Raw genomic sequence first — 15,286 nt, 5'->3', positions numbered from 1 at the left:
ATTTTTTCAGAAAAATAATCTTATCATAATTAAATACATGTACATAAAGATGCATACACACTGTACTAGTTATATAGGTCACATACATCTATCTATTCTAGGTGTATATACTGTATTATGTAATCTAATCTATCCTGTTGGGTCCCGCTGTGATTTTGCTGCTGAATTGACAGCTTTTCTTCTAATATCTCTCTAGATATACATACACAGTATATATATATATATATATATATATATATATACATACATACATACATACCATATACACACACACGTATATATATATATATATATATATATATATATATACACACACACACATTATATATACATATATATTCATACTTACAGTATATATTCATATATATATTATATATACACACACACACACGTCTTTTGAAGAATATTTCCTTTGAAAACTGTAAATGACAGAATTGCTCGATGTAAAAGCTTATGTTAAGATTGCATTTCCATCTGATATCAATCCCACTGCATTCGGATGTAAATCAGATGCTAGGTGTTAAAAACTGCATTGTACTCGTATGAAAAAAAACAAAAAAAAAACATGACACTTGTATGATACTCGCCCAACTTTGCAGGAACAAAATTGGACAGATTTTAAAATCGCTATTGTGTATTCAGCCTTAAAAAGACATTTGCCATCTCAGTTTTGATTTGTTCCAGTCATCCAGGAACAGACACAATCAAACTGGATTATCTTTTTTCCAATTTAGAAATAGAATTTCCCAAAACTTTAACAAAAATTCAATGAAAAGTAAGAGCGAAAACTGTTGTAAATTAAGAGAACAGACAAAAAGAAAAAAAAGTCAAACAAAATGGGATTTTCAGAGAAGAAATGAATTTGCTCCATTAGAGTACCCTCAAACAATTTGAGAATTAACATCAAACCATTAAACCAGCAAATGGGGTTAATGGCCTGCATAAAGATTTCAATGGATATATCTATTTTATTCACCAAAATCAGAACCTTGCATTTCAGCAGCCTTAAGGTATGTGTACATGGAGTCTTTATAGAGTTTTCAGAGCAGAAACGGAGTAGAAATTACAAATTTGGGGGGAGGCTTTGGAGAGCTTCCACTCAGATTCTGAGCCAAATCCTACTCAAACAACTATGTGCTCACATACCCTTAGACATTCCAAGTCTTGAGAAATTCTAGTAGTGCTGAGTGAAAAACTGAAGATTGTTGAAAACAAGCAGATCCAAGTAAAACAAAAGTTGCCTGTGAGACAGACAGTATCCTCACCCAAAAAAGATGCCTGGCACAAGGAGTACTTTTTGTTTTCCCAATTAGTAACCAGTCACATTGAAAAAAATAAAACAACAGATAGCCAAGAGTTGAGGGAGGTCTTTATGCTCCTTCTCCTTGGATGGTGATTTTTTTTCAGCTTCTGATTCTGTCTCAGGGTTTCTGTGCACAGGAGAAACTCTGCCATCAAGAGTAGTAGCGAGCTGATGATTTCTGTTTTGTTCATTCAGTTACATTTGTATAGATCTACTACACAGCCGAAAACCATTAGACACCCTGATCTCACATTCATGTTATGGCATCGTCTGGTAGTAACCGCAAAAACTCCAGGTTTCCTTCACAAGAACCAGATATTTGACAAAGATGGTGATCTATTCAAACCTTTGGCCTGGTTTTCCTGTCGAGTTCTAATCCATTTGTCATGGATTCAGTATTAAATAAACCTGGGTCCATTACAATTAGAGAAAAAAACAAATACAAACTTCTGTTTCTATTTTATTTCAGTTTTTGTTATCCCAAACAGATCCAAAAATGGAAATAAATACTGTACGTGTTGACATAGCCTAGTTTGGTAGTCATATTGTATTCATAGGGCTGCAGGTCTGCAGCAACAGTGATTTAGCATTTTTAACAAAGACGTGTATTTTACTCTTTTTTTTTTATGCCCATCTCAACATCTGGGAAAGTAAGAACATGTGGGACTCTGTGGAATCCAATATACCTTGTTTACCATTAGACAGATGCAAGAAAAAGTAAGTAATTTTTTAGTTAGATTGTTTTTTTTTATTGTGCAAGACACAATTTTAGACCAGCAGGCCACATTTTTAGTATTCAGTGCAGACATCAAGCTAATTTCAGATCTTCATTTCTGCACTGAATACTAAAAATGTGGTCTGCTGGTCTAAAATTGTGACTCGCACAATAAAAAACACAATCTAACTAAAAAGTAATCACGATCATGTCTTTAATTGAGAATATTCAGTAACCATCTATAGTGCAGGGAGAAAAAGTACACGAATGTCAGTGTTAATGACTTCTCGCAAGAGCTAAATCACAAATGGTTAGACTGAATTCACCCATCAGCGATTCTTCTCGCCTGGTTGCTGGTTGAAATTTCTATCACTTTTTGGTCAGTGTTTCAGTTTTTAACATCAGTGTGTTATCAGGTTTTATCAATATATAGAAAACCTTATGGAGGTTTTTAAGATCCTCACAGCAGTCAATGAAAAATGGACAGCAATATGATGTCAGCAATGTGCTGTGTTTTTTTCATAGATCCTTTCACTTGAATGGTCAAGTTTGATCCACACATTGGGCCAATATAGGACATATTCCGCAGCTTTCTGTGCACTACCAGTTAGTAAAAATAAACTGACTTAACACCAGACAGATGTGTGGACTCCTACTCTGGACCCCTCTTACTCTCTGATGTACAAGTGTGACTGAGCACCTTAAAAGAGGTTGTTCACTCTTTGACAACCCTCTCTCATACCCCACGCTTGGTCCCGATAAAATAAAAAAAGCTTATACTCATTTTCCATACCGGCGCCACTCCAGCGATGTCGACGCTCGCGCTCTCGGGACTCTTGTGCCGTTATGATATGGGAGTCTGGTGCCACTGGCCCAGTCTTCGGACAAATCGTAAATCAAGAGGAAAATAGAATTAGTTCTTACCGGTAATTCGGTTTCTAGGAACCTTCCACGACAGCAGTATCGGAGGATGTCTCCCCGCCCTAATAGGGGACAGGAAACAAAGAGGTTAAATACCCCTCCCCTTCCTGCAACCACCAGTGTTTTTTCTGGACACAGTAGCATGTATAGTTACCATTTAAGTGCAGGAATCATACATTTATAAAACAGATAGGGAGGGAAATTAGTGCTGTCGTGGAAGGTTCCTAGAAACCGAATTACCGGTAAGAACTAATTCTATTTTCTCCAGTCACCTTCCACGACAGCAGTATCGGAGTGATACCAACCGCTAATTTCTTTAGGGAGGGACAACCGCCTGCAGAACACGTCTGCCAAACGTTAGATCCCTGTTGAAGTTGAGCCTGTAGTGCCTGGTGAACGTGTGTATTGACGACCAGGTGGCGGCTCTGCAAATCTGCTCAGCTGATGCGCTTCCCCTTTCTGCCCAGGAGGTTGAAACGGAGCAGGTAGAATGGGCCCTCAGTGAAGCTGGAGGTGAGAGCTTCTGAGAATAGTATGCTAGGCTAATGGCCTGCTTGATCCAATTAGCGATTGTGTTTTTGGCTGCCTTCTTGCCCTTATTACGCCCTGACCACTGGATGAACAGGTTTTGATCCAACCTCCAATCTTCCGTTTGCTGGAGGTAGAACAGGACCACCCTGCGGACGTCCAGGGTGTGAAAGGCTTCCTCTTTAAGATTAGAGGGATTAGAGGGATTGGGACAGAAAGAAGGTAATATGATGTCCTGATTTCTGTGAAAGCTTGAAGCTACCTTAGGTGTAAAGGACGGGTCTAATTTGAGAATTATACTATCCGTAGTTATAGTCAGGAATGGTTCCTGAATTGATAAGGCCTGTAACTCCCCTATACGCCTGGCAGTAGTGATAGCTACCAGAAAAACCGTTTTGAGGGTTAAGATTTTTAAGCTAGATGCTGAAAGGGGTTCAAAGGGGTCCCCGGTCAGACCCTTTAACACCAGGTTTAAGTCCCAAGGTGGGGTATGGACCTGGAGTCTCGGATGGATTCTGGTTGCTGATGATATGAATCGTTTCACCCATCGATGACCTGCTAGATCCTGGTCAAAGAAAGCACCAAGAGCCGACACCTGAACCTTTAGGGTACTAGGTGAAAGACCCAGCTCCAAGCCCTTCTGTTCGGGGCACACCATGATGAAAATTTCTTCCATACCTTGCCATAAATGGCGTTCGTTATTGGCTTCCTACTTTTCTGTAGGGTTTCGATTACTTCCTGCGAGAGTCCTCTGGCTCTCAGGATCTCGGCTTCAGTAACCAGGCTGTCAACTTTAGTTTGTGTAGGTCTGGATGGGTCAGGGGACCCTGTTGAAGAAGGTCGTGTCTCTGTGGAAGCGGAATCGGGCCTTCTAGACACATGCTTGTCAGTGCGCTGAACCAGCTCCTTCCTGGCCATAATGGGGCCACCAAAATCGTTGTGACCTGATCCGTCCGGATCTTCTGCAACGTCCTGGGTAGCAATGGTATTGGTGGAAAAGCATATGCCAGGGTAAACTCCCAGGGGTGGGAGAACGCGTCCAGTCCTAGTGTCCCGTTTGAGGGGGTCAGGGAGAAGAAGGTGTTTGATTTTGTGTTCTGAATGCTGGCAAATAGGTCCACATCGGGAGTTCCCCACCTCTGGACCAGGGCTAGGAATACCTCCTGGTTTAGAGACCATTCCCCTGGATGGAAGTCTCTCCGGCTGAGATAATCCGCCTGGGAATTGTCCAAATCCCTTATATGAACTGCCGAGATTGACATCAGGTGGTTTTCTGCCCAGGAAAAAATCCTTCCAGCAGTCAGCTTCAGGTTCGAGTGTCCTGTGCCCCCTTGGTGTCGGAGATATGCCACGGTGGTCATATTGTCGGACATCACCCGGACATGGTAGCCCTGGATGATAACAGATGCGGCTTTTAGCGCCTCTTCCACCGCTTTCAATTCCCTCAGATTTGAGGAACTGCATTTCACATCTGGGGCCCACAACCCCTGGAAGTGGAAGCCTTCTATCACGGCGCCCCAACCTCTCTGACTTGCGTCTGTTGTGAGAACTCTGAGGGGAAGCTGATCCCAGCTGACTCCTTGGTGTAGATTCTGGGGGTTCAGCCACCATAACAGAGAGGATCTCACCTGCGAGGGAAGGGGAATCTTCCTGGTTAAGGCCATCTGATGTCCTCTTGAGTATGCCAGGATGTGTGATTGAAGTATTCTCGTATGGGCTTGCGCCCAGGAGACTGCTTGAATGCAGGATGTCAATGAACCCAGGACTGACAGAGTCTCTTAGAGTCGGGGCTCTTTGATCTCTGAACCTGGAGATCCTGCGGACAAGATCGGTCTGACGGTCCTCGGGTAGAAGAGACATTCTTTTCTCCGAATCCAGAAGGATTCCTAGGAATTTCTTCTGTGGCGAAGGCTGGAGGTCTGATTTCTCCAGGTTCGGGATCCATCCGAGAGATTCTAGAATGTCGAGGACTCTTGTCACATCCTGACTGAGACGTGAAGCGGATGGAGCGATGATAAGAAAGTCGTCCAGGTATGGTATGACACAGATCCCCTGTTGACGAATAAAGATTACCGCTTCTGTCATGATCTTGGAGAAGACTCGTGGAGCCGACGAGACTCCGAACGGGAGGACGTTGAATTGGTAATGGCTGACCCGTTTGTTTTGGGAGATCGCGAACCTGAGGAATCTTCTGTGGTCTGGGTGTATTGGCACGATAGTATGCGTCCCTCAGGTCCAGCGTCGCCATCATCCAGTCCTGACCGATCAGCGGGATTGCTGATCTGATCGATTCCATTTTGAATCTCCGGTATTTTATTACCTGATTTAGAGGTTTCAGGTTGATAATGATGCGATGTTTCCCTGAGGGTTTTTTCACCACGAAGAGGTGGGAATAGTGACCTTCTCCTATTTCCCGATGTGGTACATGGGAGATCACCTTCGCTCGAAGCAGGTCTAGGATATCCGGCATCAAAATTTCCCGAAGTCCTGGGGATTGTAGGGAAGTGATAGACAGACGATGGGGAGGAGGACTCTCGAACTCCAATCGTAGTCCCTCCCGTATGGTACGTAGGACCCACTGGTTTGTGGTTATCACCTGCCACTGGGAGAGGAATCCCGAGAGTCGACCCCCGACCGGAGGGCAGTCATTGTTTTTCAGAGGCCTGAGTCGGTTGGGGGACCAGGATGTTTCTGGCTTTTCCTCCCTTGGGATAACTCCATCGTCCTGATTTGCCCTTACCCCTGTAATTCTGCTGGGGGGTTTGGTCACGGGGGGGGGGGACGAAAAAAAACCGCTTCTTAGGGTTCTTTTGCTCCGGAAGGACCTTCTTATCCGAAGCTTTGTCCAAGATTTCGTCCAGGACTGGCCCAAATACATAATGACCCTGGAAAGGTATACCGCAAAGCTTAGACTTTGAGGTAATATCACCTCCCCAGGATTTAAGCCACAAAGCTCTTCTAGCGGAGTTAGTGAGAACCGCTGATTTAGCGGCAACCCGTACTGATTCTGCGGAGGCGTCCGCAAGGAATCCGGTTGCCCTTTGGAGCAGAGGAAGAGAATTAAGAATCTCTTCTCTGGGTGTACCCTGCACCAGGTGATTTTCCAATGCACGCAGCCAGAGGAACAGGGATCTGGCTACACATGTTGATGCCACGTTAGACCTCAGTAGGTTAGTTGAAGTCTCCCAGGATTTTCTTAATAAACTTTCGGTTTTGCGATCCATGGGATCTTTTAGCTGGGAGGAATCTTCAAAGGGCAGGGCCGTTTTTTTGGTTACCCTTGAAACCTGGACATCAACCTTGGGCATTTCGAAAAGAGAACAGTCTCCCTCCAAGGGAAAACGGTTTTTGAGTTCTGATGGGACGTTTAATCCTTTCTCTGGAAGGCCCCACTCATGGAGGATGAGGCTTTCTATATTCTCGTGTATGGGGAATCCCTTTACAGATTTGGGCTTTAACCCCCCGAACATGTCATCATGTACAGAATGGCCCTCCACCTCCTCCTCCACCCCCATGGTGCCCCTCACCATAGACACTAATTCCTCCAAATCCTCGGAGGAAAAGAGGTATTTTTTGTTGTCTGATTTGGGAGCAGAGGTAGAGGCAGAACTCTCATTCTCCCAACGGTCCCCTGAGTCAGAAGTATGCACCTCTCCTGAGTCAGAGTCAGAGACTACAGGGGCTATTTTCCTTTTTTTAGCAGGAGGAGGTTGTGGTGTCGGGGGCTGGGAGAAGGTCGCCATGGAAGATTGAACTTCCTGCCTGATGAGAGTCCTGATGCTGTCCATAAGAGAGGGCTGTTCAGCACGCAGAACCTCGTCTGTGCATGGCTGGCAGAGCTTCTTTTTATATGTGGAGGGAAGCTTGGACGCACATGCAGCACACTTGCGACTGGGCACCTTCTTAGGGGCAGAAGCCTTGTCTCCCTAAAGGAGAGAGAGAGAAAGACGGACTAAGTCGCTTAATTTTAAAAAATGGACAGCAAGGGACATCATCCCACTACTTACGGCAGGGGGGTGAGCGCTGGGCTCTGCAGAAGCAGAGTGAAGGGTTTTTTCGCCATCCATATCAGAGATCTGACTATAGAGGGTATAGACAGGAGGTCTTACCTGGAGGCTTCCTTAGCCAGGAATAAATAGGTTACCGAGGCTCCCAGCGAGATTGGTGGTGCTCCTCCCCCTCGTTGTCCGTTTGATGGGGGGGGGGGGGTCAGGGACGCCCCGTCCATGCCGCCACTGAATGTCCCGGCCCGGGACGCTGAACGGCGCGCGCAGGAGCTGCGGCGCAAGGAGCCGGCGAAAAAACCGGAAGTTCGGCTGAACGTCACTTCCGGTGCGCGTGCGCCAGCTCCAGCAGCAGCGTGGAGGGAGGAGGAAGCCGGGGTGCTTGAGAAGGACCCCGGAGCACCGCACCGCCCTGCTTTGCCTCCCGAAAGAGGCGCGGGTAGGGCGGGCAGGGGTCCCAAGTCGCGTGGAACACGGAGATGGGAGCAGTCTGGATGGAGGAGGAGAGCGGAGCCCCCGACCTCGACTGCCCGGCTAGAAAGGTAACAGTGCTCCCGATCGCCGGCCACGGCAGCACTATCAGAGAACCTCTTCATGCCCCATAGGGGACAGGAAAAACACTGGTGGTTGCAGGAAGGGGAGGGGTATTTAACCTCTTTGTTTCCTGTCCCCTATTAGGGCGGGGAGACATCCTCCGATACTGCTGTCGTGGAAGGTGACTGGAGAAATCAAGGCTGCGGCTGCTCGCTCACTAACTCTTGATGTTCGATTTGTCTGAAGGCGAAGACCGTGACGCCAGCAATAATTGGGCACCAGGCTCAGGTGTCATAACCACCGCACAAGAGCCCCGGGAACACTAGTGCTGGTGGAAAATATACGCTTTTAAATTTTATCAACGCTAAACATTTAGATCAAGAAGGGGTTGTCCTAGTAGGGAAAAACCCCTTTAAGAAGAGGAGATTGGAAGTAAAATGTGCTTTGCCTATTAAACGGGTATTCCCAGAGTGTCATTTTTATCAATAGCCTACTACTCTAAAAACTATTGGTAAGAGTTCAACAAAATCAACTTGATTTTTCCTGTGTCTATTTTTGTACCCTTCCATGTCTGTATGTATCCTCCTTACAGAGCTTAAAGGGATATTTAAATGACTTTTTACCTGTACGATGGGCGGCGTATCCTCTTCATTTCTCCACCCCGCCAGTCCCTGTTGTTTGCAATATGTTAGTGAATTAGAGTACTTGTGCTCCATAGTTGGCACGTGCGCAATGCAATCCTCGGTCGCGCACGCGCAGTCTGCTTTGCCCAACTGCGGGCAAAGCCGAAAAGCATTTCTGTGCATGCTCCCGTGCACTATTTCCCGCAACACAGCAAAATACTTCTGGGACATAGTGCGCAGGAGCATGCGCAGTAATGCTTTTCGGCTTTGCCCGCAGTTGGGCAAAGCATACTACGAGTGCGTGACAGAGGATTGCACTGCGCACGTGCCAACTATGGAGCACAAGTACTCGAATTCTCAAACATATTGCGGACAACAGGGACTGGCGGGGTGGAGAAATGAAGATGAAACGCCGCCCATCAGACAATTAAAAAGTCATTTAAATATTCCGCCAATTTGAGGTGACAGAGTTCCTTTAATGGGTGACTCTGCTAATATGGGAAACAACATTTTCTAGCACCACACTGCATTTCCTCTGGGCTGAAAGCATGTTTCTCTCCTCTTCTGACCACTGCCCATGTTGTCCAGTTTTATAAAAACTTAATCCACAGCTCTTTGATAAGAGAACATCATACAGGTGCACTAGAAAAGATGACATTTGAAAGAAATAGAGTTGAAAACATTTTTCCAAATGAATAAAAAATGTCACAGGTTTTACTACCTCGTCTGAGAGAAGCATAATGTAGGTAAAGAGAAGCTGAATCCAACGATGTATCACTTAGATTACTGGGTGCAGATGTTCTGACACAATCAGAGCTTTTAGTATTAGAATGAAGCAAAGCTCAGAAAGCTGCCCCCGCCCACACCAGGCTCTCTGTGTGCAAAGTCCATAGATAGCGAGCTGCTTATCACAGGAAGGGGCGTGTCAGACTAGTCCAGCAATTATAAAATCTTTATGACAAGTGACACATGCCTGAATTCTGTGTTTTAGCCTCTGATTACTTAGCAAAAACATGCTGACAGATTCCCTTCAAAAAAGTGATTTTTAAAAATAAAAAAAATACCGCCTGGCTGAAAAAAGGCAAAACTATGCATGAACTGTTTTCTTGAAGTGTCCTGTGGCACCCAGAGAGGCAATTTAGAGCAGCAGTTGTGCATGTTTGACCAAAGCTATGGACACTAAACTGCATATGCTTTCTCAGAAGAGCAATACAGCAGTGGTAAAAGAAGAACTTCGGGAAAATAGGTGCACATTCTCGACTGAAGGACGAAGGGTAAATAAAGTCAAATTACGGGGAAATAGTACAATTTGGAAAACTAGGTGATTTGAAAAGTTGAATGATTTTAAGCTTTCAACACACAGAGCTATAATTGTGACCTTACCCTATTAAAAAGTCACACCTAGACTGGTTACTGACAAATTCGTTCTTCTCAAGAAAAACTGGTTGTTGTAAACCATGCCTAAAAACAATCAACGGTTAGATAAATTGTCTACAAGTTTATAAAATAGGCTGCTGCTGTTCTGTATAGGAATGGGGGCCTGTTAAGATCATTCCAAGAGCACAAAGGGCAGTCCTTAAAGAGGTAACATCCCAAAATAATAACAAAAGGCCTACTGAAGACCCTGGTCATGTGTCCACTATTAAAGAAATACTAAATATGAATGTTGTTTTTCACTTTGAGGTGTTAAAGTCTTAGTTGCAAGTACAGAAAATGTTTGAGGAGCTGACCATTTCTAAATGGGGTCTTCAGTAGTTTAATTACAGGGATTACTTATTTTTTTCTCCTGTAGTATGGATGAGTACTCAATAAAGACACAAACAGTATAACTGAATGATTTTAGTTTATTTAGATTGTGACTAAATTTATGACTTTGATAACAACCTGACCACATTTTATTAGTAATCAATGCAGAGATATAGGTAATTCCAAAGTGGTTATCTTCTTTTTCTTACAACTGTTGCAGAAAAAGTGCTTGAGGGCATATCATAGATTTAGCAAATGTTTAAAATTCTACTAAATTTCCTGAGGTAGAGAAGAATAAAACTGCTGGGTTTAATGGAATTGCAAGTATGTCGGCAGCTAATGTATACTCACCTTGAAAGAATTCACAGAGCAATAAATGGATGCTTACCGACACCAGGAAATCTTTGATTTTCTGCCCTTTTGTAAGTGCATCCTTAATTTCTTCTTTTGAAAGCTTTGTAAAGAACGTCAGCATGTTATGGCTTTTCTGTGTAAGAAGAGCTGCCCAGATTGCACGGGATATCAATGTGTTTTCTTCAGTGATTTTGGAGGTGGGATTATTTATGATTCCAAGGCGAGCAATGTTGCTTTTTTTCTAACCAGGAAAGGAAATACAAATATTAGAGCGATAAAGCAAAAACAATATTTTAAATGAAATTATCTTAATAAATACACTGACAATTAGATTATCAGTCCTATATTCTTGTCAGTTTATTAGACAAAGGTGGATTCTATGCTGTATGACAAAACAATGTGAGGAGAATATGGACAACTTAAATACAATTAATGCTTTATACTTTGTTTCTTACATTTTATATTTCAAACAACATCCCCTTTATTTAACAAGGTTTTCCAGTGATAACACTAATCATCAGAATGAGGAATTTTTATCCCTGCAATATTATGTTCACATGAGAGTATAAAAAATGGTCTACTTTTCATCCAGAAAACAACAGATGATTTTTCATCTGTGTTGCCTTCTGAACGACATTGTTTTTATACATCAGTACTTCATAAAATTGATGAGACTAAATACGTTCTCGTACTAGAATTGCAATCTATCTGTATGCAAATTGTCTCTTCAGAGAGTATGAGGACTAGAACTCTAGCGCCACCTATTGGAAGTAGCAATCCTAACAGTAAATGTCGACCCTTCAACGAGCCTTGTCACATGATTTAGGATAAGAGCCAAACCAGATCTCAATTTGCAGACACTGTTTCGGGGTACTGCCCCTCGTCAGTGCAAAGTGGAGATCTGGTTTGGCTGAGAGAGAGGCGTATGAGGGCAGACTGGGAAGCTGATGTGTTCCATCAAGTCTATATTCATCCTACCCTCAGGGAGCAGAAAGCAGACTACAAGTTAGCTATTTCTGTAAGTTTTCTCCTGTTTATTTTATACTGTTTTGCATACCTGTATGTCTTTTTATTATCATATTTTTATACCTTTTTCTTACTGTAAGCACTGAACCTTTTTGTATTAAAGCATAAAACTTTAACAGTTGAACCTCGTATGTTCTAAAGAATCCATAGCCTAAGGTGTGTGACCCTTATGAGTGGTAGACAGTATTAGTAATAATCCGGGACTCATCGCCAGTGTATTCGGTGAGTGGTGGCAGCGTGTATGAGCAGGTGTGTGGCCTGGGTCGGTGTGTGATTTATGCTCCTATCACAGCATAGGACAGAGGTTGAATGCTGGACTGAGAGTGGTGAAATGGATTAACCCTTGCAGGCACAACCCCAAGTTACGTGTTGAGAGTGGGTACGTGACGAATTAGTGACACCACGGAGCGGGATCCGTGACAGACGTGTCAGACGCCTCTCTCTCAGGGAAACCAGATCTCCACTTTTGCACTGACGAGGGGCAGTACCCCGAAACATAGTGTCTGCAAATTGAGATCTGGTTTGGCTCTTATCCTAAGTCATGTGATAAGGCTCGTTAAAGGGTCGACATTGACTGTCAGGATTGCTTCTTCCAATAGGTGGCACTAGAGTTCTAGTCCTCTTCCTCTCTGAAGAGACAATTTGCATATTTCCCAGAGGAGCATTGCAGCTTTAAGTCTCCTCATCTCGACATGCTTAACATGTCACTCTCCGCAAGGAGAAACGATACTTCTTGAATCTATCTGTAAAAATCATTTGGTATACGGATGATACGTATTGGAGCTGATCTTTTTTGCACATCTATGGACTTGAATAGTAGAGTCTCATCTGAGAAACAGAAGAGACTACTGCACGGACATTTGGTCCCTAAGAAAAATCTAGAAACCATATAGTACCCCATAAAAAAGTTTAGCTTTATTTATTAATGTTAAAATGCCACCAACCTGTGGCCAAACCACACACAACAAAAACCACCGTGAAAAAAACTGGTGATGGGGTGAAAATTCCCTAAATGATGCCTAAGCTGGTGCCTTCCTGGCTGCGGGGGTTGGTGCCCTAGGGGAAGTGTTGTGGCGCCCCCGCTCAACGATGGCTGACCCTAGTGTCCCTAGATAAACCCTACAGATCCAATTGGGTCCCTCTACCCAAAAAATAAACTAAAGGTACCCCTGATGTCTATACAGAGGTCACACCTATATATAGGGAATCCTAAAACCCACACCGTGTTATAAAAACAATGGAGAACATGTTTTTAGGCATTTGACGGCAATAGAATACATTCAGCACAATCACTGTCCATGTTTAGCCATACATAGAAAACTTCATAACTTGACATAGATTTCTGTGTCTACAATTTTTTTCACAGTGGTTTTTGTTGTGTGTGGTTTGGCCACAGGTTGGTGGCATTTTAACCTTAATAAAGTTAAACTTTTTTCTGGGGTACTATATGATTTCTAGACTAATTTCTACCCTAGATTAATATTTGGATTGAAGAAAATTCCCTATGAAAAATTTGTCATCTGAACAGCCCTATTAAATAACATTTGTCCAAGTCCTGTCTATGTGAGGTCAGTTTTTTTAATTGACAGTAATCCCACCGAAAATACGGTTGTGTGAACGTACCCTTAGAATGGAGCGGCAGGGAACATGGGGATGCAGGAAAAAGTCAAACACAAGGCTCAGTGGCCCCCTAGGGAGTGAATGGAGATGCGGTAGGGCATTCACACAGTTGCTTTATTCTAACAGGGATAAAATAAAAAAATCTAGCACTCTATTTGGTAAGTTTATTTACAGCGTGAAGCAAGTGTACAAAACGTTTCACTAAGTGGTTCAAATAGATTCAGAGAGCGTCAAATATAGCATATGCGTTTCCGGCTCTTTTTGCTTCTAGCATAAGCTTGTGCCTGGAGAAACTGAGCCTATGGCAGCCCGCAGGATGGCGATTTCCATCTTTAAGGAAAACAGATGGTATGCTGGAAACAAAAAGAGCTGGATACGCATATGCTGTATGTATGAATCTCTCTGAATCACTTAGTGTATAACCGATGAAGGTCTGACGACTGAAACGTTATGTACACTTGCTTCACACTGTAAATAAACTTACCAAATAGAGTTCCGGATTCTTGGACTTTTTAGATGTAATGGGTTGGGACGCTATCTGTACACCTAGAAACAAAAGGAGTGCTGTTTTTCTTCCCAGGTGGAACCCCTGCCGATTAAAAAGCTATTGCCTTTCCATAACTTATTTTTACTGGAGAACCCCTTTGACCCCTTAACAACCACTCATCCACCTTTTAACATCAGGTCCTAATTATTGAACTATGCTTTTTAACGGAACTGAGAAATAAGGGTATGGCGCCCCAGGATAGAAAAATCTCCAGGGTCTCAGCTACTGAGGATAGCGGAGACCCTGGAGAACATGATCAGGGCCGGTTTTTAAGGTCCCTCGTCATGTGATTGACTTTACTCGCTGAATAACAAAAAAAAAAAAAAAGTCTGATTTAAAATGAATTTCTCTCTTCTGATATGATCTAACATATCAGCAAAGAGAGAAGTGGTAGGATCCGTAATCCCCGGCACCCGTCCTTCTGAAAAAAGAAAATGGCGGGCGCATGTGCAGTGCGTCCACCAAGATCTGCTTCCCTGCACCCGGCAGCCGCTGAGAATTTTCTCATTGGCTGTTGGCTTTTGATTACTGTAAGAGACCCCATGACAGTGATCAAAAGCCCCCAATATTAGTAAAAATGGCAGCACTACATCCGAGTGCAACAATGTCTGAAGAAAAATAAAAAAAGGTCACATTTTTATCTCCATGTAAATCCCCTAAACCTCATTGATTACCCCCCCCCCCTTCCTGTGTCACCCCCCTTGTCAGATTACATTTTTATTTTATAGTTTTTATTTTTCTCATTATTTGCTGTTAGGGATGTTAGGGTTATGATTCGGTTTGTTATAGCTAGGCCGTTTTTTCAAAAGTAAAATAAAATATTAGTGTTTTCCCCTTCAAATGCCCCCCTCCTCCTTTTTTTTTTTTTATTTTTTAGCAGTCCCCGGAACGAAATTAGATGTCACCAATTTGACCTCATTTCACTTTTTCCAAATTTTCGTTACTCCAGAAGTCCTACAATCGATTGCCCACCAAACCCATTTATATGCTCAACAATAAATTTGCCAAAAACCCACTGCCTTTCAGTCCTGGATCCCAACAAATGTCCCTGAAATTTTTGGGCCTTACCATGAACATGGGAATAGTTTAAAAACAAAAAAAACAAAACACACTCCGCTCCTTCTGGGCAATAAAATCTGTCCAGTTTCCCTGTATTTGCAGCTGTCACAACCAGAGCTCGTTATGAAGCCCTACTGAGGTTTATTCAATTTAGCGATAATTCCCAAGCCCCCCCAAGAACTGACCAACTGCAATCACCTAAACAGATTGAGACCCCTAATTTTCCACCCACAACATTAATTTCTAAATTTATATACCCCAGAGCAGGTGTAGGAGTCGACGAGTCCTTGGTGGGTTATAAGGGCC

The 15,286-nt window shown here is 43.3% G+C and overlaps 1 protein-coding gene across 1 annotated transcript in view; it reads right to left on the bottom strand.

Annotated features, from left to right (window-relative positions):
* UGGT2 (UDP-glucose glycoprotein glucosyltransferase 2) overlaps positions 1 to 15,286 on the bottom strand; it is a 459,065-nt gene that overhangs the window by 202,562 nt on the left and 241,217 nt on the right. Inside the window, exon 21 of the mRNA XM_077297152.1 lies at positions 10,763 to 10,969. Within this exon, the coding sequence (XP_077153267.1) occupies positions 10,763 to 10,969 (207 nt within the window). The remainder of the gene's footprint in view (positions 1 to 10,762; positions 10,970 to 15,286) is intronic.

This window comes from Ranitomeya variabilis, chromosome 3 (assembly GCF_051348905.1).
Source record: "Ranitomeya variabilis isolate aRanVar5 chromosome 3, aRanVar5.hap1, whole genome shotgun sequence".
NCBI lineage: Eukaryota > Metazoa > Chordata > Amphibia > Anura > Dendrobatidae > Ranitomeya > Ranitomeya variabilis.
This window is presented reverse-complemented; position numbering and strand designations above follow the sequence as displayed.